Below are 25,365 nucleotides of genomic sequence, written 5' to 3' on the forward strand. Positions count from 1 at the left end.
AGTCTAGACGTACCCTAAGATCACTAATGGCAGTTGAAGATCCTTCCCAAAAGTAGACTTGCCCCCGTCTCTTAGAATCTTTTCTCTGTTGTAAGAAGTCTTACATTTGAGACACTCCAGGAAAACTATGACCATCAACATCTTTTGGTATTGACTTCCCTACCTTCTATACTTCTTCAAAATTCTGTACACCAAATAAAACAACTTTTGACTACCCGTCTAAAGTGTTTAGACTGCAATCCTGAATTATTTAAAAAAAATGTATCAGTAAGTAATGTGGCAACTTTATCTTGCTTGTTGAAAACCTGAATCTCATGATGATATTTTGTGATTACCTTTGGAAGTCATTAGAGTGGAATCCCCATTCATCTGGCTGCTTTTCTTCAGTTTCCACCATCTCTGTATTGAAATCACAATGTTGCTGTTCTTCATCCAGTTTTCCACATTGCTTGATCCTTGCTGTTGAGAGGGCTTGTTTGGCTAAAAAAAAATTACCTCTAATTGACATCCTTCCAGTGTCTGACATTTCTGGTTGGCCAATTTGTATTTATAGCCAGACATAGCAGTGTGGCATACATTAATAATATACAACTGACAAATGCCCTGCAGGCAGCCTGAATTTACCCTTTTAGGCAACCTGAAGAACCAGCTTTAATATTTAGTCAACCTCAAACATCCTGAATTTTAATTCTTATGGTGAATGGGCTTGTGGCCCTCTACCTGGAACTCTTGTAGGATTAGGCCTCAGTGTATCCATTTGTCCCCACTTTAAGTGGGGCCTGCTTAACTGAATTTTAAAAAAAATTCTAGCTTCTATTACCAATAAAGCCTACACACATTTATATTTTGCATTGCATTCGAAACCGACTAGTCTGCCTTTAGTGAAGTTTACTTTTTAACTCAGAGAGCATGATTGCCTCTGTCATGCCTGTGGATACATCTACACTCTTTAAAAAAAAAAAAACCCAGCAACTCAGGTTTAGACTGCCCATATTGCTAACTAGCAGTATGTCAACACAGCAAAGTTATTTTGAAATAACTCTTAGCATCTACTCAGCCAAACCGCTATTTCGAAATAAATGCGAAATAGTGGAGTGCTTATTTCAAATTTGGTAAACCTCATTCTACAAGGAAGAATGCCAAATTGAAATAGCTATTTCAAAATAAGTGCCGTGTAGACGCTTATTTTGAAATAGGGGGCCTCCAGCCTTTCCAGGGTGCCCTGGTGGCCACTCCAGCCTCAACCAAGAACACTCCTCTCTCCCCCTCCCCCCAGAGACCTTAAAGGGGTTGACTCTGGCCACAGTGCCTGTGCCAGCCCCAAGCCTGCTAGCCCAGAGCCAGCAGTCACTGCCTGATCCACTGGCCCCAAAACATGAGCCAACAAGCCACTGGCAGCCAGCCCTCTGCCACTCCGCTAGCTCCCAGGAGCCTGCCAGGGCCCGGAGAAGGCGGGTACCTTCCTGGTCCAGGGTGGAGATCATGGACCTTATTCAGGTTTAGGGGGGATGCCCCCCAAAGTCCATGATCTCCGCACTAGATGGAGGAACATGGCCATCTATGGCAGGATAGCTGCCAGCCTGGCCACCAAAGGCCACATGTGAACTCAGGAGCAGGGTTGCATGACAAGTTGGTCCAGCGAGACTCCCACCTCTGAGCTTCCCCTCCCTCCCCCTTCTTCCCCTGCTTCCCCCCCCTGCCTCCTTTCCCCAGTCCTTTCCCCTTTCACCAGAGTTTAATTCTCCTTCCCCCCGCCAGCTTTATTAGAGTTTGTGTTCATGAAAATGTGTATTTTATTTGACATCAGGAAGGGGGGGTTAGAGAGGGGTAAGTGGGAGGAATGAGGTACAAGCCCCCAGTGGGGCAGACCACGGAGGCTCTTAGTGCTCCTCAGGATGGAAGCTCTCCTTCAGGGCCTCCTGGATACTGACAGCCCCCTGATGGATCTCCTGGAATGCAGCCTGCAGAAAGTGCAGCCAGGCTCACAGCAATCTGTCTGGGAGAAGCACCAGAATGCTCAGGGGCAGCTCTGGCTCCATGTTGCAGAGTGCTGTGGTGCCCTGAGGGCAACCAGAACACAAAGAGACAATATGCTTTGCTGTCCCTCATTGAGGTAGACAAGCAAGCAGGGAAACCTGAGAACTGACTGTCTGGGAAGGGGGGGGGGGGGGAGAGGGGTCCCTTTAAGCATAGATCTCAGGTAGCCTCAGGCAGCAGCCCCACACAGTAAGTCCTGACCTAGTGCCCTGCCGGAACTGGTTCCAGACGGCCTTAAATGCAATTCAGAGTCCACTCAGTGTGGACGCGCTATTTTGAAATAGCAAAATGCTATTTCGAAATGCATTTTGTGTGTAAATGCATTATTTAGACATACCCTAGGATAGTAGTGTAGACATGCCAACTACAGTTTTTTAAACTCATAGCAGCAACTCAAATTCAACTCCCTGCTCACATATAGGCTTTAACAAGTTTGTAACCCAGAAACTTTGTGTCTTCCATACTGTTTTAACATAGGTTAGCGAACTTCAGTTAAGATTTTTTTGTTTTGCAGAACTCTGAACCCATAATAAATCCCACTAATTTGTTGAATATCTGAACAAAGGAAACATCATTCTCAGACCCCACAGAAAATTGGCAATCTGGAGTACTTCCTTCAGTGCTTGCTCTAGTTTGTATAGCTGAGACTGCTACCAAGGGGGTCACTTGATCCCGAAATTCTGTACATAAACCAGAAACCTCTCCTGATCTTTGCTAAATAAAACTCAGATGCAGGGTGTCAACTCCATATCAGCGTACAGGAGTAGCTTATATTAGGGATGTAAAAAACAAATTAAAATACTAACCGTGTAACTGATAACCATGTAACCAATAAAAATTCTAAGAGCTACTGAGGCTTCCCCTTCCAGGGCTCCTGGCACCATGGTTCTGCCAGAAACTTCATGCAGATTTTTACTGGTAACCAATAAGCTGATGCTTATGGGTTACTGTTATCTGGTTAAACTATTCTATCTCTATCTTATACTGCTATAAACTCAGAGAAGAGAGTTTCCATTGTTACTCAATGTACTGGTCTGTGATTAGTATTTTTAACACTTAGCAATATGTGTTGTCCTTTTAAAGGTTGGGCTTGGGCAAATTTTAATGTCACCTTGAAAACTTTCCCTGGATCCTCTGGAATGAGTAAGGCCTGAATAGCATGTTGAAGTACAGGCAGTCCCCGGGTTAAATACAAGATAGGGACTGTAGGTTTGTTCTTAAGTTGAATCTGTATGTAAGTCGGAACTGGCGTCCAGATTCAGCCGCTGCTGAAACTGATCAGTTTCAACAGTGGCTGAATCTGGACGCCAGTTCTGACTTACATACAGATTCAACTTAAGAACCCCAGGCATCCCCAAGTCAGCTGCTGCTGAAACTGATCAGCGGGTAGGGGCTTCCTGTAGTCAGCCACTGGTCATTTTCAGCAGCTGCTGACTTGGGGACAACTGGGGCAGAGCAGCTGGGGTGTGGCTGGGTTGGTCCAGTGGCACCCAGAGCGGCGCTACGGGACCAACTGGCAGCGCCCCAGCTGCTGTACCACAGGCGTCCGGAGCAAAGCCGCGGAGCACGGGGGCAGCGGGACAGCCCAGACGCGCCGTGGCTATCCTGCTGCCCTCGGGCTCCGTGGCTTTCCTCTGCTTTGCTCCCCGTCTCCCTGGTATGCAGACCAGGGGGACGGGGAGCAAAGCCGCGGAACACGCGGGCAGCGTGCTCCGCGGCTTTGCTCTGCTCTGCTCCCCGTCCCCCTGGTCTGCATACCAGGGAGACGGGGAGCAGAGCAGAGCAAAGCGGCGGAACACGCGGCCAGCTGACAGCCCAGACGCGTCTGGGCTGTCCGCTGCCCCCGTGTTCCGCCGCTTTGCTTCCTCTCCCTGGTCTGCTGGAGACCAGGGAGAGGAAGGGCCCCGTTCGTAACTGCGGATCCGACTAAAGTCGGATCCGCGTAACTTGGGGACTGCCTGTAATCAGCAGTAGACAACACATACATTTTTACAGGTGCAACACTATATCTCAATCCCCTTTAGTAGAAAAAAGGATTTGAGCACCAGAAGTCCCTTCAAAGAGACTCTGGGAGAAAAGAGCAAGAGGCATAACAATAGGTTTGGTGCACAATATGAACATCAGATGAATAATAAAATAGGGTGAAAATCAGAGTACAGCAAAAGAGAGTCAACGGCATTGTTGGGGGAAACAGTTATAGGGAAGGTGGCACTGGCTGAAGCAATAGGAACGAACCTGTCTAATGTGTGAACCATTTAGCTATTGTAACAAGATTTGATGAGGAATTAATATGAGTGGCTATGGAAGCTGAGCTTAGAGCACCCAAGGAGTCAAGGGAATGCAAAAAAATGACTTTATTATCTACTGCTCCCAGTATGTTTTATATCAATAAAGAATAAAGTTAGCCTCCTTTTCACTGTAGTTCCAGTCCAGTTTTTGCTCACAAAATACAGATTTAATTCCATTAAGTTCTGAAGGAAGCTTACAGTATATACATAGTTTGTTCCTTACCATGTTATCAACATAATTTACTGACTTAAAACCAATTCCCTTGCTTCACAGAGCTGTGGATTTTGGTCTTTTTGCAGTCTGGGTAAAGCACAGTTGTAGCAACAGAGTACACATGTACACAGCAATCTTTCAATTTAGTTTTATGTATTAAAATAGTTGCAAATTAGTCAAATAAAGGGATCTTGGCAAACAGTTTGCCCAAAAGGACAACTATATAATGCATGGCATAGAGGTCAAATTTTGCAATCAAATAAGCATGGGCATAAATAATAGATTCTAAAACCTGATCAGTAGAAGCAGACTCCTGTTCCTGTACAGAAGCCTCATGATTTCCATGCAACATTAAAGGTCTGTCCACCTGCCTATTCGGACAGGGCAAATAAATTTGAGCCATTTCACCTCCCTCTTTCAAATTGTTTGTAGATAATTTGCAAACTTGTTCAGTTACAGCTGAAATGAACGTTTTGACAACAGTTAATATTTTACCATTTTCATGAGTGTGAATGGTTTGAAGTTCAGATTTTTGACTGGATGTAGGTCACGTGACTCATTCTTGTGAACTGTCTGGAAGTTTTTAGAATTAAGTTTCCAGTGCAAATACACGTTTTTTCTTTCTACACTATTTATTTAAATTCAGCTAATCTTTCAAAGATTTATTTGCTAAAATAGTCACAGGAATGAAAACCAGTCATGAACACACATGAAGCAACTTCATTTAAAACCTCAGTAGTAGAAATTTGCAGAATTTTTGAAATCTTAATGTTTTGTGGCATAATTAAATTCTTGCTCTTGTCAGAATGACACTTCACAAAGACCAACTCACATTCTATTTCCAGAGACGTTAAGTATATTTGGGCAGAATTTACAAATATGAAATCTGACAGCCCAATGGATAATACCCCTTTTTAGTCTGTCTTCTCAATCTGTGTCCTAACAACTAGCACATTATTATTATACAAGTGAAGTTATGCATGTGCAGTGTTGATTACAGGACTAAAGCCTAAGTATGGATGTCACTTTTTGACTTTTAAATAAAAATGTATAATTTTAAGCACTATACTCATTTTCTTCATCTACTAGAACAGTTTCATCACTGTATGGTGTTTCCACTGTTGAATGGTGGATTATACATAAAGCTCCTGAAGAAGTATTTCTTTTGTACAGGAACCAAAATAATGCTGCAGAAACTGTCACAACTATAGTAAAAATTATGACCAAGGTGGTAGTCAAGGCAGTTTTATCTGAAACAAAAGAAGATAAGTTTTGTAAATGTCTATTCATACACTTGACTATACTATGCCAAAGGGGATATTAATTGCACCGTTATTAAATTTATTTTATAATAAATTGTATTTGTATTGTCTGTTAAGTGGCAGCACATAGAAACATTAAGATTATTTGGTGAACATTCTAAACCCATTAGCTCTTCCTTACCTGTAATCTAGTCTAAGCGTAGACTTTTTTGTCATTTAAAAGCTTAAATTCCAGCTGCTGAGATTTCCTTTAAAATCCCACTTTCTACTCTTCATTTTCCAGAATGTTTAAACAAATACATAATTTGAAGTTAAGGATTTAACTAATCTAGGCGTTGTACTTTATGCTTTACTAAAATAATGAATTATTTTATATCTGTGCTGTTTTATAAGGAATTATTATAATCCCAAAAGTGGAGCAAACCCAGTGGAAGACCCAGCTCTAAATTACCATTCATTTTGTGGTATTTTTATGATCTCTTGGTGGAAAATTTCTTGTGGAAATTCCCTTACATTTACAATTGTCAGGGAATTCAATTCGGAATGTGCTACTGTTAGTGCTCACTGTGGGAAAAAATACTCTTTACATACAATGTGGGATTTAAAACATTAAATTAGCACCCCTAGATCCTATGCCTTTCTCAACAAACAGAAAGAATCTGCAATAGTTAAGGAATGAGAAGTGAATTTACTTCTAAGTGTCACAAATATGGTCTAGGAGAAAATATGAAGCTGTTGCATCCTTAAAGGTAATCATTCTTTTCATTCCCCTTATTGCCTACTTGGGGCTTAAGTGGTTTCAACAGCCTACCATGGAGAAAGTATCAGCACAAGCAAACCAGCTGACAATGGAAATTGAGTGTTAGCATGAGTACACAGATCCATGTTACACTCACCTACCTCAGTGTAAATCAAGAGTAACTGCACCAATATCAACAGAAGCTAATCCAGATTTATAAAGGTGAAAGGCAGGCATGTCAAACAGGTGTTTGGAGGGCCGCATGCAGCCTGGTCAACATTTTTTGCAACCCGCCACTACATTTTATAAAAGAATAAAGTGCGGCCCGCTGGCCACTCGCAGCACATGGCCGAGTGCAGATCATAGCTGGCCGACCAGCCATTCTGCACACGCCACTGCAGTAACTGCTCATGACTGGCCTGGGCCTGCTCTGCGCTGGGTGCTCCAGCACATGCTCATGGCCGGCCAGCCGTTCTGCACGGGCATCAAACACCTGCTCACACCACCCCAGTGGCGGCGGCTCTAGGACCCAGGCATTAGGTTAGTGGGGCTGGAAGTGCCTGGCTCTGGGGGAGAGGGGAGACACTAGGTTGGGGGGACTAGGAGTGCCTGACTCTGGGGGAGGGATGAGTCATTAGGTTAGACTGGGGGGGGCGCTTTGGGTCAGAATGGGGGTATGGGAGTGCCTGGCTCTGGGGCAGAGGAGGGGGATATTTTGTTAATAAATAAATAAAAACTAAATGTTAAATAAAATCACAGAATGTATATTAATTTTATATCAATACATATGTCAATTTGTTACAACTGCATGAATATTATGTTTATGCAAAATCTCAAACTTACAAAGTATCTGAAATTTTCTCAGAAGCCTATTCTATTTGATTAACCATAGTCTATACTTGTTTTTATTTCAACAAAACAAGTTATGTATCACGTAAAAATTAAAATGTACCTTAAATTTATATTTAAATTAAAAATTATCTTATATGGGCAAAAACAATTTTAGACATCAAATTGTTGTATTATATTAAAACAAGATCTGAAAAATTATAAAATATACCTAAAACATAATCTATAATAATAAATAATTACAACTTCTTTGATAAAGTACATTTTCTTTGGTGGCCCTGAAAGCTATCAGTTTTCATTTGTGAAAGCTATCAGTTTTCATTTGTGCGGCCCTCAGTAGGCTTCGAGTGTGACATGTCTGGTTTAAGGAGAGTACATGATCAGATCAAAAGCCCCACCCAGAAGGCATGAAATGGAAGAGTTACATCTAGCGACAGAAGAAATGCTGTCTAAAACTAGTGCCATTGAATGTTTACAAATGTAAACTAGTTCAGACAGTAGTTTGTAACCACAGTTTGGTTCAGATGAAACAAGCAGTGATCCATACATTTGTGAGCAAAACTACTCATTAGATAGTAATGTTCCATTAGTTTCAGAGGAGAATATTCTGAAACAATCCAGATGCTTCAGAAATTCTCCAGTCAAATAAATCAATGCTAACCATTGTTAACTGAAGGTTTCTATTCTATATAAAGTGATAATCTATTCAAATTTAAAGAGAAAAAATAGCTTACTTAAAAATGTGAATTTCTATTAAAACATTAAAATTCTAGGTTAGATGAATATGAAAAATGAAATTAACTTTATACCAGTTAACAATGGATTAACACTTGACAAGAAAACTTACACAGACATGAAGCAATTTATCACCTAAGGCAGTCGCTTTCTCCATTTTATTTATTTGTTTTAAAGACCATCTAACTTAATGTTGATCCAATTAGCAAATATTTTATTGAGATAAGGTAAACTGAAAATACCTTTTCAATTGCATGAACTCAGTGTCCTGGGGATTATGTGGTAACAGTAATGCTGATTCCTGACCTGACGAGGTTAATAGGAGCTCAGAAAGGGATGCCCTCTCATATATTGCACTACTGAAAATTTTACTCTGCTAAAATGGTAAAATAATAAGTTATGGATATGACCAAGCGAAGTAATATCTATTTAGAAACTGGTTCTGAATATGCATCTTTATGAGTAGTTAAGTTACATGCTAGTTACTCTTACATTTGATCGAGTTAGCCCCAGCAAAGGACATTTGTTTCTGACCCCTTAATTTAACGCCCGTGTAAGATGCCAGGCTGGGTTTTTAGAATGGCTTCCTGTTACAGAAATGGTTTAATCTCTCCTGTCTATGCCACACATGGATGAAGAATAATTTTATAGTGTTATTTTTTAAAATATTCTTAACCTGTTAGGGCCTATTCATATTGGAGACACAACCATGGTAGCTGAAGTCCTTTTTAGGACAGAGTTTAAAAGCAGTTTCCAAGCATGATCCATTTTGTAGTGGAGGTAGGGCCCGAAAAATTTGTGTATACATAGAACCAACAATTCTAGAGATTTGCTTCCCTCATCCTCTGGTCTGAAGACCATCCTTATGTTTCAGGTTAAGTAATTTTAGTACATTTTGAATTCTCAGATGATTTAGAAAATAGAGGAGGCAGGTAGAAGCTAGGCAGAGGCCATGATGAGAGTTCTGTCTAGGAAGGGAGATGAATAAAGTGTCACTTGCTACTTTGCACAATCTCTTTAGGGATTAATTATAACAGCTGCAGATTTGATAAAGAAAAAGGCAATTCCTACCTCCTGAGGGCTATTAAAAGGCTATTAGCCAGGGGATAAAATGGTGTCCTTGGCCTCAGTTTGTCAGAGGCTGGAGAGGGATGGCAGGAGACAAATCGCTTGATCATTGTCTTCGGTCCACCCTCTCTGGGGCACCTGGTGCTGGCCACTGTCGGCAGACAGGATACTGGGTTAGATGGACCTTTGGTCTGACCCAGTACGACTGTTCTTATGTAGGGTTACCATATTCAGGCTCCCAAAAAAAGAGGACACTGTTGGAGGGAGAGGGGTGGAGGGGGAGTTGGAGGAAAGTTGGAGGGGTGTGCGTATAATGGGAAGATACCTGAGGGGAGTTGGAGGGGTACCTCTGGCCTCATTCTCAAGGAAGGGGGCAGTGTTACTCCCTGGCTGATGCAGGATCAGGTTACAGCATTAGCTGTAAGTCAGTGCCTCCCTTTGGGCCACTCCCCCTCCCCAGGGATGAGAGCCTGGGCCTGGCAGGGTGACATCTGGCAGCCATGGCTGCAGGAAAGGAACCAGTCAGAGCATGGAGACAGCTTTTTCTGAGCTGTAACGTTTTCCGGCAAAAATCCCAGACACTGACTCCTCTTTAAAAAAATCCACCTGGACAGAGGGTGGAGACTACAAAAAAGAGGTTGTGTCCAGGAAAACCCAGACGTATGGCAACACTGTATATATTTTTTTCATCTATTTTACATCCAAGAGATAAACATGACTAACCATAAAACGATCTGGAAAAATGTCACAATTTGTGCAACCCTGACCTACTTCTCCCCTAGCTGTGGGAATTTTACTAACTTCTTGCCTCTAAGTTATAATATTAGTAATAAAGCTCTCTCCCTTCTTTATGATAAATAAAAGAATATCAGCTGACATAATATTTATGCACATCACCCAAGATAGGGGAATAGATAAATAAATCAAAATGCATAGTTTTATAGGCAGGAGAAACAAAGCGTCTCCTCCTTTGGAGGTGGTAGTTGGGAAGCAAATGAGTGTGGCAGTGATTAACATTCATAGAGTGCTTGTAAACTAGGAAGATATGTAAGGAAAGGTATGCAAATACTTACCTGGTAAGTATTTCTTTTCATATGCAACTACAAGAAAAAAAATAAAATTGTTTAGTTTGTTTCATGTTTGTATGCAATAAACTACTATTTTCAAATCAAGTTAATTTTCATTATAGTTTTTGATGTGTAAACAACTGAGGGGAGAATCCATTTTCACAGAAAAAAGTTCACCTAATTGTATTAATAAAAAAATGACCTCACCACACCATTTATACAGGTGTCTATGAAGCAACAGAAAATGCAAAATAAGGTAATGTGTGTGAAGGTGACAGGAAGTGTCATTCAAGTCTTAAACTAGGAGCAGACTATAATCTCACGTCTCTGACTGGCTCTTCTGTGTCCTCAGTCAAGTCACTCTGGTTCCCATCTGCAATATAGGCCTTATTCTTCTCTTATTTGTCAGAGAAAGTGTTTTGCCTTCAATAGTTTCTCCTAATTTGCACTGGTATGAAAAGAGGAGTAGGACCCTATAAGTTCAACTTTGTTTTTATAGCCAGCTGGTGACATGCTCATCAGACTTGGCTACAACAAACAACAGCTGCCAAGTGTCAACACTGAACTTTTCCCTACAATACACCAATACGTCCACCATGGTTTCACATCCACATTACTTACATTTTTAATACTAACCACAGCATATTATCATCACTGTAGTGGGCGGATCAGAAGCTACTGTAATTCCTGTTAAATGTATGGTTTTTTTATAAGGATTTTGAGACAGTAACACAGCAAACTCATTTTTAGGTATACTGTATTGTCTTCTAGAAAACTGAACTACTATACAAAAAAGGATCACCCATGAACAGACAGACACCCTGACAGAAGTGGTAGGGCAAGGCAACAGAGTGATCTCTAGAATAAGCATGCACACTCCTTCTCTAGGGCTTCCCATAGACCATGGGTGGGCAATAAGCACTAAATAGTAGTATGGTGGTTGTTATGAAGAAATTGTTTCAAATGGTGATTTAGATGAAAAGAAAAATAATGCAGTTTATCTTTCTCAATTGTATGCATCTTTGAAAACAAATATTAATAAAATATTAATACAACATACTTAAGAATCAAAGTGATTATTAATTTTGAATAAGAGCTGAGATTACTGAATTCGGACATCTGTTCTGAGTCCTGATTTGAAATCATATTAACAGTATGTAATAATGAAAATAATATAAGGATCCCATATTTTCAGGATTTACAAGTCAAACATTTTGTTAAACCTGGAACCAAAGTAGCTCTAACTAAAGCTTCTTCACACAGTTGATGAGCTTATCCAGGAGAAAGCTGGAACAAATGGTTTAATGTCTAAGATATATACAATTTTGCCTGAAAAAATGTTGATAAGAAAACAACCAGATGAAAAGATAGGAGGATTTGGACAAAGAAATCATTCTGGATGAATATTTGAAAAGGTGATATTCATCTTTAATTTGCTTAGATGCTAAAGAAATTTCTATAAATTATTGCACAGATGGCATTTGATCCATCTACTAGACAGATGCTATTATGGGGGTGCTCTGAGGAAGGAGCAGTTTTTGGGAAAATGGAACATATTTGCACATGCAGTGGTTTTCACAACGGAGAGAGGTAACTTAGGGTGTGTCTAAACTACACCCGTCTGCCAACAGAGGGATGTAGATTAGGCACATCGTTATTGCAAATGAAGCCGGGATTTAAATATCCTACACTTCAATTGAATAGAAATGGGCGCTGCTTTTTGCCGCCACATCACCTTGCCGGCAAAAAGCGGCAGTCTAGATGGGGATCGGTCGACAAGAAAAGCCTTTTCTGATTGATCCCTTATGCCTCATGCAACGAGGTTTACAGGATCGGTCGGAAAAGGCTTTCCTTGTCGACCGATCCCCGTCTAGACTGCCGCTTTTTGCCGGTAAAGTGCCGTGTCGGCAAAAAGCAGCGCCCATTTCTATTCAAATGAAGTGCGGGATATTTAAATCCTGGCTTCATTTGCAATAGCGATGTGCCTAATCTACATCCTTCTGTTGGCAGAGGGTGTAGTTTAGACACACCCTTGTGGTGTCCTGCAGGGGTCCATACTGGGCCAATCCTATTCAATGATCTGGAAAAGGGGGTTAACAATGAGGTGGCAACATTTGCAGATGTTGTGAAGGCCAGGAATTGAACATGGTTTAAAAAAGATCTAGATAAGTTTGTGGAGATTAGGTCCATCAATGGCTATTAGCCAGAATTGGTAGGAATGGTGTTCCTAGCCTCTGTTTATCAGAAGCTGGGAATGAGTGATGGGGTGGGATCACTTGGGCACGTCTACACAGCAGGGCTAAATCCAAAATAAGCTATGCAACTTGAGCTACATCAATTGCAAAGCTTACATGGAAATAGCTTATTTCGGCTTTTGGCATTGTCTACACAGCAGGAAGTCTGAGGAAGCGCACTCTTCCTCCGACTTCCTTTACTCCTCGTAAAATGAGGGTTACAGGAGTCAGAGTAAGAAGTCCTCCAGTTTGACATTATTTTGACATTATGTTGAAATAACTGCTTGTAGTATAGATGCAGACTGTGTTATTTTGGAATGATGTCAGTTATTCCAAAATAACATTGCTGTGTAGACATACCCTTGATGATTAACTGTTCTGTTCATTCCCTCTGGAGGTACCTACCATTGGCCACTCTTGGAAAACAGGATACTTTGGTCTGACCCAGTATGGCTGTTCTTATGTATCTAGGAATGATACACTGGAAGAGCATTACAAGTGGGGTCCCACAGGAGTCTGTTTTGTGACTGGTTCTATTCAATATCTTAATCAATGATTTAGATGAGACATAGAGAGTACACTCATTAATTCTGCAGATGATACCATGCTGGGAGGGGTTGCAAGTGCTTTGGAGGACAAGGTCATATTTCAAAATGATCTGGACAAACTGGAGAAATGGTCTGAGGTAAACAGGATGAAGCTTATAAGGACAAATGCAAAGTGCTCCACTTAGGAAGGAACAATCCATTTCACACATAGGCTACGTCGATACTGCAGAGTTAAATCAGAAAAAGAGGCTTTTCTGAAATTTTGTGCATCTACACAACAGCAAATCTCAGAAAAACCTGCTCTTTCGACACATCCCTTATGCCTCGTAGAACGAGGTTTACAAGGATGGTGAAAGAGCATGTCCGCGTTTTTAAAAATTTGTTTGTATTCCTTGGATACGGCCTTGCTTTTCTGGGATCAGCTGGGGACTCCAGGCTCCATGAGGAGCTGCCCCTTTGAAATGCCGTGGCTCCATGCTATCGACTAATTATTGGATTGGATTAGTCAATTACACACTACTTAACATCCTTAATTGAGACTGTCTGCTAACAACTGTGCATGTATGTCATTTGGCAATAGGTCTGTTAAAGTGTTGGTACGTTGGCAACGCTTGCAGATTGCACAGTGGCTTAGCACTGACATTGTCTGCTAACAGCTGTTAATGAATGTCATTTGTCAATAAACCTGCTCCACTGGTTTTACCCTTGCCTAGATCTGTCATTTCCGGGGGGTCTCAGAGATCTATTATGTTGATTCAAGTGCACAGGGTTTAACATTTTAAATACAGGGAGCACATGCATGTATGCACACAGCCAAAAGTTTATCATCACTGATGGAGTAGAGGACTTGTCAGGAAACCATCGGGACAACCCCGAATATTGACTGATGACACTTGGTTCTTCCATGAGGGCAGGTGACCGGACTTGATGATCTCGAGGTCCCTTCCAGTTCTAGCATTCTATGATACTTGGGGAAGCATTTAAAGAGATTCTTTTATGACAAATGTCAGCTTCCTAAAGATCCCCTGACCTGCTTACTTAGTGTTCTTGTAAAGGAGCTGCATTTTAAACAGAAAGGCAAATTATTTATTTTCTATTGTTAGCAGCTAGACTCTGTATTGCACATTACAACAGGACCACCTCACACCAAGTATGTACAAAAGAGACGTGCCAAAAAAAGGACAGGTATTTAGAAATGTGGTCATCATTTCGAGAATACTAAGAGGAGGAAGGCTTTCAAGCTGGCAATACAAAATGCCAGGCTCTTTGCACGTTAAATTGATCCCGAACAAGTAATGTACAGGGTAGTATGTTAATCTTTTATTGTAAATACCATAATCAAAGGTTTAAAATAGGTGAGTGCATATCTGGACAAAGAAAGAAAAAGAGTCATGTGATATAGACCTACATTGTACTTACAGGCTGTTTTACAAAGGGTCCCTGTCAGAGGAAGATCTTCGCAACTGATTTTTCTCCATTGCCCGGACTTAGTGTACATAGAAGCACATGTATTCAGGAGCTCCTCATTGCTCTCCTCCTCAATCCAATTAGTAAATTTCATTTCTGACTTGTCAAACCATTTAAAAGCATTATCTGTCATTGAAGAATTACACGTTATGTCATTCGTGGAAAAACAGATGAATGGAAAAACAGTTTTTCACACATTCATCAAATGAAATAATTGAATCTAAAAGAAAACTGAACATTTTGAAGCTATTTCTTGGTATTTTGCACAGGCTGCAGCCTGGCAACAAGTTTCAGATCCAATGCAGTGAGACATGGCAAATGTATGTCTTGGACAAGAGAAGTCCTGCCAACATACACCAGATTGACATTTGGGCCAGATCACCATGCTTCAGGGCACCTGCTATGGCTCTGTCTCATAAAAATTATACTCATTGCTCTTAGACAATATCTTGTGTGATTGCCAGTTTGCGACCAAACATCTCTTTTCCCTAGAGACTATTTGTTTTGTGTTCATGATGCACATTTGGTCATGTTAGCCATGTGGCTTATTCTCCCATCTTTTTGCATGTTAGAGTAGAATTATAATTTGTACACTCAAATTGCTTACACAGCTCTTACATACTAGCTTTAAAGCTTTTTCTGTCTTCCCCTTTGTATGCATGGGAAAGTTTTTATGTGAGAACCAGGAGTTCTTTAATATATACTTTTCTCCTTCTATTGCTCTGGAAAAATAGCAAGGAATAAAAGGTTAATTTAAAAAAACTCCACTATTTGTATATTAGGTTTTCCATTACATCAGATCGGCTTGATACCACACACTTTCTTTAGAAAGAAAGACTGTCATAGTTCACACGCTCAGTCTTTAGCCTGTCCTCAGCCTGCTGGTAACTTACAAAACTCCTAAAACCAATAGAATGTCCCTTTAGGACTAGGGACATCAGAATGATCATTAATCTAGATAAACTAATAATGTCAAACTCTCGTCGATGTAGGAAATGGACCTGTAATAGCCACTTATATAGGCTAGAACACTGTGGACTCTCTAGATTTTATTGTGGAAAGAAGTCACACACCTGTGTCCCTGCCAGCAGAGAGAGTTTTGAAGTTTGTAATATCTTCATTAAAGCTTTCACCAAAAATAGAAGCTCAGTAAAGGAGGAGATAAAAAGATCCGTGACAAAAATTATTATTTTCACCACAGGGACACAGTCAAGAGTCCTGGTATTATGAAGTTTAAAGGAGGAAGATTAGTCTTAGGGTTAAAGTGCTGAACTTTGGCTTAGGTATCTATTCCCTGCCAAACTTAATGTGTGACATTAGGCAAGTCACACCCTCTCTCTGTTATTCAGTTTCCCATCTGTATGATAGGAATAATAAATCCAGCAACATTGTTACTTCTGAACTGCATTAAAGTAGCATGTAACAATGAGCCTCTTTCTGACATAAAACTGATTTTCCTACACATATGGAAGAAAAATAAATCAGGCTTTTACTAAAAACTAAAGATATAGAGACAAGTTTTACATCCATATTTTCTTCCCCCAATGAAAATAACATTGGGCTCCTAGGATACAGTGCTTGGGACCCAAGAAAGAGGGATTCAAATGACGATAATCTGTAAATTTAATAAATATTAATCAGCTCTTAGCAAGAAGTTCAAGGCCACATCCACAAAGAGGAATATCATAATGAGATGGTCACTCATATAGGCTAGGACATAACTTATTATAGGTAAGCAGGTTATACAAAGTAGCAGAAAACTTTAAAAGAATTAACCTTAACCGTATCTTTTCCTGTTGTTCTGAGGAATGGAATAATAATTCCCCATGCCTAATAAAAAAAAAAAGATTTCTCCATGCTGATTAGAATTGAACTGGAGTACTGTGTCCAGTTCTAGGCTCCACATTTCAAGAAAGATGTGAACAAACTGGAGAAAGTCCAGAGAAGAGCAACAAAAGCGATTAAAGGATTAGAAAACATGACCTATGAGAAGATTTAAAAATTGGGTGTGTTTAGGCTGGATAAGAGACGACTGAGAGAGGACATTAAAACCATTTTCAAGTACATAAAGGGCTGTTACAAGAAAAAGGGGGAGACAAATTGACCTCCTTAACCTCTGAGGATAGGACAAGAATCAGGGGGCTTAAATTAAAGCAAGGACTATTTAGGTAAGACATTAGGAAAAACTTCCTAACTGTCAGGTTCTTAAGCATTGGAATAGATTGCCTAGGTAGGTTGTGGAATCTCTATCATTGGAGATTTTAAAGAGCAGTTTAGACAAACACCTGCCAGGGATTGTCTAAATCAGTGTTTTCAAACCTTGTATTGGTGGCCCCTTTCACAAAGCAAACCTACGAGTGCAACCTCCTCCCCTTTTGTAAATTAAAAACATATATTTTTATATTTATATAAATGCCAGAGATGAAGCAGGATTTGGGGCTAAGGATGACAGTTTGTGACACCGCTGCCCACCCCACAAAATTAATAATCTTCTGACCCGCTGAAGGGTCACACTCCCCAATTTGAGAGCCCCCGGTCTAGATAATACTTAGTCCTGCCATGCATGCAGGGGACTGAACTAGCAGACATCTCAAGGTCCTCTCCAGTCTTACAATTCTATGATTCAAGGTTTAGCAAAAGTATACTTCTTTGGGACAAATTCTGTTCCCAGATACGTAAAGTCAAAATAATCCATGAATTGCAAATATTGTTACTCCAAGTTTACACAATGCATCTGATGTTAGTATGTATATAAAAAGGACAAATTTTATCTACAGCTTTTTTAGCTATTAATGTGGATGGAAAAAATATAAAGCAAGAGTGTTTTCTACCAATACACAAAACCATGTAAAGATGTCTATAATTATCTGTGAAAATGAATATTGGGTTTGTCAAAGTTGCCAGACGGACAGACCCAGAGATAATCCTATATTTTTCTATAGAGAAGACATTCTTCCACTCTACTCTGCGCTAGTTAGGCCTCAGTTGGAGTATTGTGTTCAGTTCTGGGCACCGCATTTCAAGAAAGATGTGGAGAAATTGGAGAGGGTCCAGAGAAGAGCAACAAGAATGATTAAAGGTCTAGAGAACGTGACCTATGAAGGAAGGCTGAAAAAATTGGGTTTGTTTAGTTTAGAAAAGAGAAGACTGAGGGGGGACATGATAGCAGTTTTCAGGTATCTAAAAGGGTGTCATAAAGAGGAGGGAGAAAACTTGTTCATCTTGGCCTCTGGGGATAGAACAAGAAGCAATGGGCTTGAACTGCAGCAAGGGAGGTTTAGGTTGGACATTAGGAAAAAGTTCCTAACTGTCAGGGTGGTCAAACACTGGAATAAGTTGCCCAGGGACGTTGTGGAATCTCCATCTCTAGAGATATTCAAGAGTAGGTTAGATAAATGTCTATCAGGGATGGCCTAAACAGTATTTGGTCCTGTCATGAGGGCAGGGGACTGGACTGGACTGGACTGGATGACCTCTTGAGGTCCCTTCCAGTCCTAATATTCTATGATTCTATGATTTATTCTCCATGCAGGTTGTCATAATCAGGAGTGCTGACCACCACCCGGTGACTAAGGGGTTAACTAATCCCTCCTAGGCAAGGTATTGGGTGGTCAGCCAACAACAATGCAGGTAGGAATTTCAAACTGGAAAAGAGGGGTTTTTCTCTCTCTTCTTTGTTTGAGATTCAGAGCAGTTTCTCCCAGATATTAAGGGTGAAGGGAGATGCTTCTCTCTCCAAGAACAGACTTCTTAAATGTGTAAGTAGGGAAAAGTTTAGATAGTCCATCAGGGTTTATTGTTTTCCTTGTTTGGAGATTTGGAAATAATGCCTGAGCTTGCTAAGTGTTTTTTTCCCATTTGTAACTACCGTATTTTCCGGCGTAGATGGCGACTGGGTGTATAAGACGACCCCCTAATTTTCTAGTTAAAACATAGGTTTTCGCCTATACTCGCCGTATAAGACTACCCCCTCTTAAGAGGCCAACCGGCAGCGCCCCAGCTGCTCTGCCCCAGCGTCCACAACAAAAGCCTGGTCTGCTGGGGGGAGGGGGGCACTAGCTGCGCCCCACCCCCCCAGCAGACCAGGGACACGGGGAGCAAAGCTGCAGCGGCGGCGGGGTGCTGCGCCTCTGAGGCTTTGCTCTGGCAAATCCTCAGAGGCGCTGGACCCCGCCGCTGCTGCGGCTTTGCTCCTGGTGCCCCTGGTCTGCTGGGGACCGTCTCCAGCAGACCAGGGACACCGGGAGCAAACCCTCTGAGGATGCCGGCAGCGGGACAGCCGCGGCGTGTCTGGGCTGTCCCGCTGCCGGAGCCCCTCCGCGGCTTTGCTCCGCGTCTTCCTGGTCTGCAGACCAGGGAGACGCGGAGCAGCTTTTCTCGCCCCGGAGTACACGGGCGGCGGGACCGCGAGGTCCCGCAGTCCATGTCCTCCAGGGCGAGAAAAGCCCCGTTTGTACCTGCAAGTCGGGGACTGCCTGTATGTTTATACCCGGCGTATAAGACGACCCCCGATTTTTGGGGGATGTTTTTTAGTATAAAAAGTCGTCTTATACGGCGGAAAATACGGTAAGCCTTCAGCCCAGGGACTTTCCCTGAGTATCTATATCAATGGTGGCTCTTTCCATCTATCCAATTTACTATGCTTGCAACTATAGTTTTGTTTTGATAATAAATGATTGTTTCTTTTTTCTAATTAACCCGTATTGGTTGATTTGTGTGTCCTGGAAGGTCTGTCTGTATCAGCATGCCTGACTGAGGGATCAGCTATCAGAGACTCCAGCTTGTTTTTCCTCTCTTCTTTTTCAAGCTCTTTTGGTGGAAAAAAAGCTTGGGGTACCCCTGGGGTTGGTTTCAAGTGTCCTCCCCTGTTTGTTTTATTTTGGGGTTCAAAGCACTTAATGGTGGCAGCGGATTCCCCAAAATCTGAGTATTGGGATTTTGTGGGGGGAAATTTTTTGTACCAGAGCCTGTAGAGGCAAGGTTTTGGAGTGCTCTTGTGGACCCCCAACTTCTGCATTAGTTGTGCCAGAGTGGGGAACAGCCCTGACACAGGTATAGCACAGATGTTAGCAATAGAAGCTTTCACAGTCTTCTGCTGATATGTCTCCATCGTGATTTGGAGGGTCTACAGTACCGAGGTCTGAGAAATTAGTTACTTGTCTATTCTCATTCAATCCCTGACATTGTCAGGCTAATCAGAAGCAATGTTGGCAATTGTTTTTTGGACATGGACATCTTTTCAAAAAGAACTGAACTCAGACTACCATATAAATTTAAAAATTGCATCACAGAAACCTGCATTTAGAGACAAAAGGTTAAGATATCAACAAGGCAGTTCTCACTTACCATCTGTGTCAAAGAACATTCCCAACGAAATATCATCAGTGCCTTGCCAGTGCTTTTTGAATATTTCTTGAATAAAGGTATTCTCCTCTTTATTTTTTATACTAATAATATCTGCTCCAGAAGCTGTATTTGAAAAAATAATCCTCCCATAAATCTAATTGTGAATGCACGTTTCATACAACAGAAGTGAAGCAACTATAAATACTGTAATTAAAGCATCTTAACATACCAACTTATCCAGTAACCAATCAATTGTGTACATACATTACTTTTATGTCAGTAGTACAATGATTGACTGACAGGATGTGCAATGCATTCACATAGTGTCATATAAATGCTATTTTAAGACATTTGCTAACAAAGGTACTTAAATGACAAAGTGTGTAATTTGAAAAAAAAGAAGCAATTTAGATAATTTAATTAGATCAAAGAGTTGATATTTAGTCTCTGAGTACAAAATCTGAGACATATCAAGAGACAATTTGAATGCACTGACTACTAGAGGAGAATTTAAAAGAAACACAAAAATTAAGCTCCATCATATTTTTTACATGCTGTTTGCAATACAAATCTCTTTAAAATATTAATGAACTATGGGAAAGATCTTCACATGCACATAAGCAAGTCCAAGCCTTTTGTTTTAATACCTAAGAACTACTCTGAAATAGCTAAAAATTGGAACTGCATTCGGCTTAAAAATTGTTTGTTCCTGTTCAACTGATTTTATAATACTATCTATATTTTTTGTTAGCCTTTAAGGTGCTACAGGGCCAATTCTTGTTTTTTAAGCATGTTTTCATTGTATCAAATAAAATTCAGAATAGCAAACTGAATGTTAAAAAATAATGTTAAATAGCTGATCATGTTTAAGGCTACAAGTATATCAAAGGTTCTGTGCCTTTCCACAACCTATGTGACATCGGGGCCACACAGCAGCCCAGCTACTGCAGTAGCAGGATCTCTCCCAGTTCCCCAGACCTTGTGGGGCAGCTGGGGGGCTTCAGGCAGCTCCCTATTCCCTACAGGCATCTTGGAATCTCCCCACAGCTTCCTAGCCCATGGGGTCAAGGATGCTGCCCAGCCACTGGGCAGGAGCACGGGGCTGTACCTCCGTGCTGCTGTGTGCAGTGGAAGAGAGTGCTGGATCCTCCGTCCCCATTTTGTCAAGGATATTTTTTAGTAAAAGTCAGTGACGGGTCACGGCTTCCGTGAATTTTTGATCACTGACTTTGACCTGTCCATGATGTTTACTAAAAATATCTATGCCAAAAACTGTAGCATTAATCAGTTTCCATTTAAAGCCACTGCATTTCCCCATTCCCATTAGCAAGTATGGGACTGAAACGAAAATGGCAAGTAAACCAAATAATCTTCCATTAGACAAATATGACCACCAAAATATGTCCCTATACAGAATAAGCAATTACAAATAGTCTCTAACCATATAATCCATCTTACAATGGGGGAGATGTCAGTTCAGTTTTTTTTTCTTTCATTACCATTGAAAGAAAATGATGGTATTCCAGAGTAAACAACTACTATTGGTCTGTGGCTTTAAGTCCTCACCCAGTGGCGAGGAGAGGATGTGGACATGCACTGCTACATGAGGCAGGCACAATGCTTCTGGGAACATCACAGAGGAAAACCCAGAGTTACACCTTGTTATGGAATGCAGCTTGAGCTCAGTTTAGTTGTCAGGGTAATGGTTTCTCTTTCCCTCCCCTCAGGAGACTCTTCATGAGACTGCCGGTCTTCCTATCCCAAGAGCAGTACCATGAATTTGCCTAACTGTGCATGGTGGCTGGAATGGGGTAGGGCATGGTTTGATGGAAGATTCCTAGCACCTCCTCTGCCATGCCTCCCAGCAAGGCTAAAAGAAGAATCTAGACCAGTGGCCTCCAATCTTTTTACACCCAATATCACTTTTTAAATGTCAGGGCAAGCCAAGATCTACCCAACCCCTTCCCCAAGATCCCACCCCTTCCTTGAGGTCCCTCCCTGTCTCTTCCCCTCCTCTCCATCATTTGCTGTCCCCAGCCCTTACTCACTCTAACTGGGTTGAGACAGGAGGTGAGGGCTCTGGGGCAGGAATGAAGGATTGGGTGTGGGAAGGGGTGAGAGGTGCAAACTCTGGGAGGGAATGTGGGTGCAGGAGGAGGTGGAGAAGGGGATGCTGGCTCACGGAGGGGGCTCCAGGCTGGAGAGTATTGGGGTCAGGTGGAGGATTGGTGTCAGGTGGAGGGGTGCTGAACAAGCTGCAGTAGTTTGGGATGGGGTGTATGAGGAGCTCAGGGCAGGGAGGTTGGGAATATGATGGGCTCAGGACACAGATTTTCAGCGTGTGGATGGTGCAGGAGTGTTGTGGCAGAAGACTGGGGATGTGGGGATGCAGGAGTTTGGGGATGTGAGAGGCTCAAGATAGGGGGTTCCAGTACAGGATAGGCTCAGGTTTGGGGGAAGGTGCCAGAGTGTTATGATGCTGCATCCAGATGGGGGCTTGTTGGCCAGGCTTCATTTTTAAGTAAAATATTATGTCAAACACAAAATGTTTCGGTGTTGTCTTTATTTATGGGAGGGGCTGGGAACCTGTTTTGAGTCAGGGATCACTGACCGACAGAAAAGTAAGTCAGGAACCACACAAGTTAGATGCAAAAAAACAACTCCTCCAAACCCTCACTGATGTGGTCCCAACTGAGACACCTCACTCCCTTGGCACTCCAGCCCCAATGGGGGTAGGGTAGGGTAGGACAGGTAGGACTGAGGATCAAGGCCTCAGGCCAGATTAACTCTTCTGGAGTTCCAGGGTTAGTACAATTTGTGGGCTTCTCTACACTCTGAGGTGGAGTCAAAAATGAGGGATCAAGTGTGCGGGACAGGGCTGTCAGTGAGTGGGATAGGGATGGGGGTGCAGAATCTGGATGGAAAATAGGGTACAGGAGCAAGCTAGGGGTAGGTGTCTGGCCAGGAGGGAAGGGGCAGGAGCAGGTTGCTGGTAGGTGTCTGGCCAAGGGACAGGGTGCTGAATGGGTTCTGCCCAGGAGGCAGGAGCAGGGTGGTGGGGAGGAGGGTCTGGCCATGAGGCAGGGGCAGGGTGCTGGATGAGGGTCTGGCCAGGGTGCTGGTGGGGGCCATTGCAGGGTGCAAGTGGGAGTATGGTCAGTGGGCAGGGGCAAGGTACTGGTGGGGACTGGAGCAGGGTATTTGTGGGGGTCTGGTCAGGAGGAAGGGGCAGGTTACTGGTGGGGGCCTGGGCAGGGTGCTGTTGGGGAGTCTAGCCAGGGGGCAGGGACAGGGACAGGGACAGGAACAGCTCGGCTGGTACCTGGGGATCCCATGGCATGTGCGCTGCTCCTCCCCTCCCCAAAACAGCTGGTGCACTTCTTGAGAAGTTGGAGCTGGCATGCAGTCCAGGACTTCTCTCCTTCTCCCCATCCCCGTGCAGGAAAGCAGGCAGCACGGGGAAGGAAGTCCCTGGCTGCGCACCAGCTCTGACTTCTCAGGAAATGCACCGGCTGTTTTGGGGAGGGGAAGAGCAGCGCACACTTCCTGAGATGCCAGATCTGGCGTGCAGCCAGGGACTCCGCCTCCCCCCCCCCCCCCCAGGAAGCTGGCACTACCTTCATTTTTCCAGGAGGTAGTGCCAGTGCAGGCTCCTTCTTGAGGGTGGGGGGAAAATGGGTGGGAGGCTGGAACACCTCGCTATCGACTGGTCGTGCCCTCGCAATCGACAGGTTGGGTACCATGGATCTAGACCAACATTTTAAGTCTACATCTATGATATTTTACTGTGGGGGGAAAACAGCAATGAAAAATGAGACAAAGACAGTCACCTCTAGACTTTACAGAGAACACTGAGGCAAGGACTAGAGTCCAGGGTGATCTGGTGAGACACCACATATGTTTAACACAGTAAAAACTGTGGCAATCTCTTGTTCTAACAAGAATATGGAAGTGTTTCCAAAATACCTGACTGACACTGCAGTTCCTGTTCTCAGATAAACACCAGTACAATCTGAAGAACATTTGGAAGTTGAGGAGAAGTATTAAAAAACCCAGTTTACTACCATACTGACAAAGTCTTTGGGGACAGTAAAAAACCTGCTGAAATCAGCTTAAAATATAAGGCTCTGCAGCTATCCATCCCTATGATAGAATTATTCACCAGAAACACAAAATTGCATATACTGGATCAGACTAAACCAGAAGGTGTTTCAAAGAAAGGTAAAAAATGCATTTAGCCGAATGTGCAATGCTCTGCCATATGAGAGGGACATTTCTTTTCTGATCCATTTGTGTTATCCAAAATGATGTTTAATTATCTTTACTATTTTAGTTTGTTTCAAAACAATAATGTCATAAAATAATGTAATTCTTCATTAAATGCAGCCACAGTACATATCTCTTAAGAATGTGTCAGAAATAAGAGATGGATTACAGTACCATTGCCTTTACAGAGATCCCTGGCGTCATCAATATTGTTCAATTCCTTTAATGTGCCTTGAAGAAAAATATAGCAGTTACTGCCAAATGGAATCCAAGCAGAGGAAGGGCATTCTACACAAAGAAGAACAAACATCATTATTCTAAACAGTAAGTAGCAATATAGTTCTTGTTTTGAAGAAATTGTTTCAAGTGGCAATTTACATGAAAAGAAAAATACAGTTTATCTTTCTGGATTGTATACATCTGATAGAGCAGGAAAACAAATGTTAAAACATATCTGGAGTGAAAATAAAAACAACATACTTAATAGTCTAATTTAGCAGGCCAGATGGAGAACAAATTCAAGACATGAGGATGTGATATCAGTAATTAGAGAGACAAAAGACTCATTAGGTCACCTACTAATCCATCCTCTAGGCACTATTCTGCTTTTTAGAGCATAATCTCCAAGAATTTAGCTGATTCAATTTTTAAGGTCTCCAGGAGAAGATACTCCACCATTCCCTGGGATATTCTGGACATCTCTCATAGATATCACTGCTAAGGGCTTGCCTTTTTGTTCTGTTTGTACAACATCAGCACAATGGGATCCTGGTCCATTATTAGGCCTCTCAGGTGTTACAGTAATGCAAACAAACACTAATAGTGAGGAGGTTTCCCTTATATTCAGTTTAATTTGTCCTTTGCTTTTTTTCCCTTTGTATTTATAAAGAACCCATCACTGTGGTATTTCTCTATTTCACTACTCTGAGCTGGATAAGGTTGGACCATGCTAAACAATTCATCTAGCTCACTCATATTTATACTCTTTGAATACTGGTAGGTAGCACAATATTTGCCCAGGTGTGGGACTTCACCTGCTGAGTTGAGCATGCGTGCAGGCAGCAAGGCGTCTTACAAAACGACCACACAGAGATAATTTGGGGTTGTAGCTAACTACCCATCAGTTAGCTCTAAATTCTGTATAACGTGGGCCATGTGAGGTGTCGAATGAAAGCGTATGCTCTACTGCAGTGGTCTCCAACCTTTTTATACCCAAGATCACTTTTTAAATGTCAGAACAATCAA

At 42.0% G+C, this 25,365-nt stretch overlaps 1 protein-coding gene across 7 annotated transcripts in view; it reads right to left on the minus strand.

Annotated features, from left to right (window-relative positions):
• CD302 (CD302 molecule) overlaps nucleotides 1–25,365 on the minus strand; it is a 70,758-nt gene that overhangs the window by 22,466 nt on the left and 22,927 nt on the right. The window contains exons 2-7 of one of the 7 annotated variants that reach the window (XR_012905180.1): nucleotides 24,295–24,408; nucleotides 19,855–19,977; nucleotides 14,461–14,634; nucleotides 10,266–10,292; nucleotides 9,196–9,343; nucleotides 336–480 (exon numbers count right to left, since the gene is read on the minus strand). Coding sequence is in view for 5 of the 7 variants with exons in the window: in XM_075933494.1 (XP_075789609.1) it covers nucleotides 5,596–5,789; nucleotides 10,266–10,292; nucleotides 14,461–14,634; nucleotides 19,855–19,977; nucleotides 24,295–24,408 (632 nt within the window). In the remaining 2 variants the exon portion in view is untranslated. Of the gene's footprint in view, nucleotides 1–335; nucleotides 481–4,367; nucleotides 5,790–9,195; nucleotides 9,344–10,265; nucleotides 10,293–14,449; nucleotides 14,635–19,854; nucleotides 19,978–24,294; nucleotides 24,409–25,365 lie in introns of those variants that run through there. The other 6 variants (XR_012905181.1, XM_075933497.1, XM_075933495.1 and 3 more) reach the window with 6 other exon arrangements.

This window comes from Pelodiscus sinensis, chromosome 7 (genome assembly GCF_049634645.1).
Source record: "Pelodiscus sinensis isolate JC-2024 chromosome 7, ASM4963464v1, whole genome shotgun sequence".
NCBI classification, from domain to species: Eukaryota; Metazoa; Chordata; order Testudines; family Trionychidae; genus Pelodiscus; species Pelodiscus sinensis.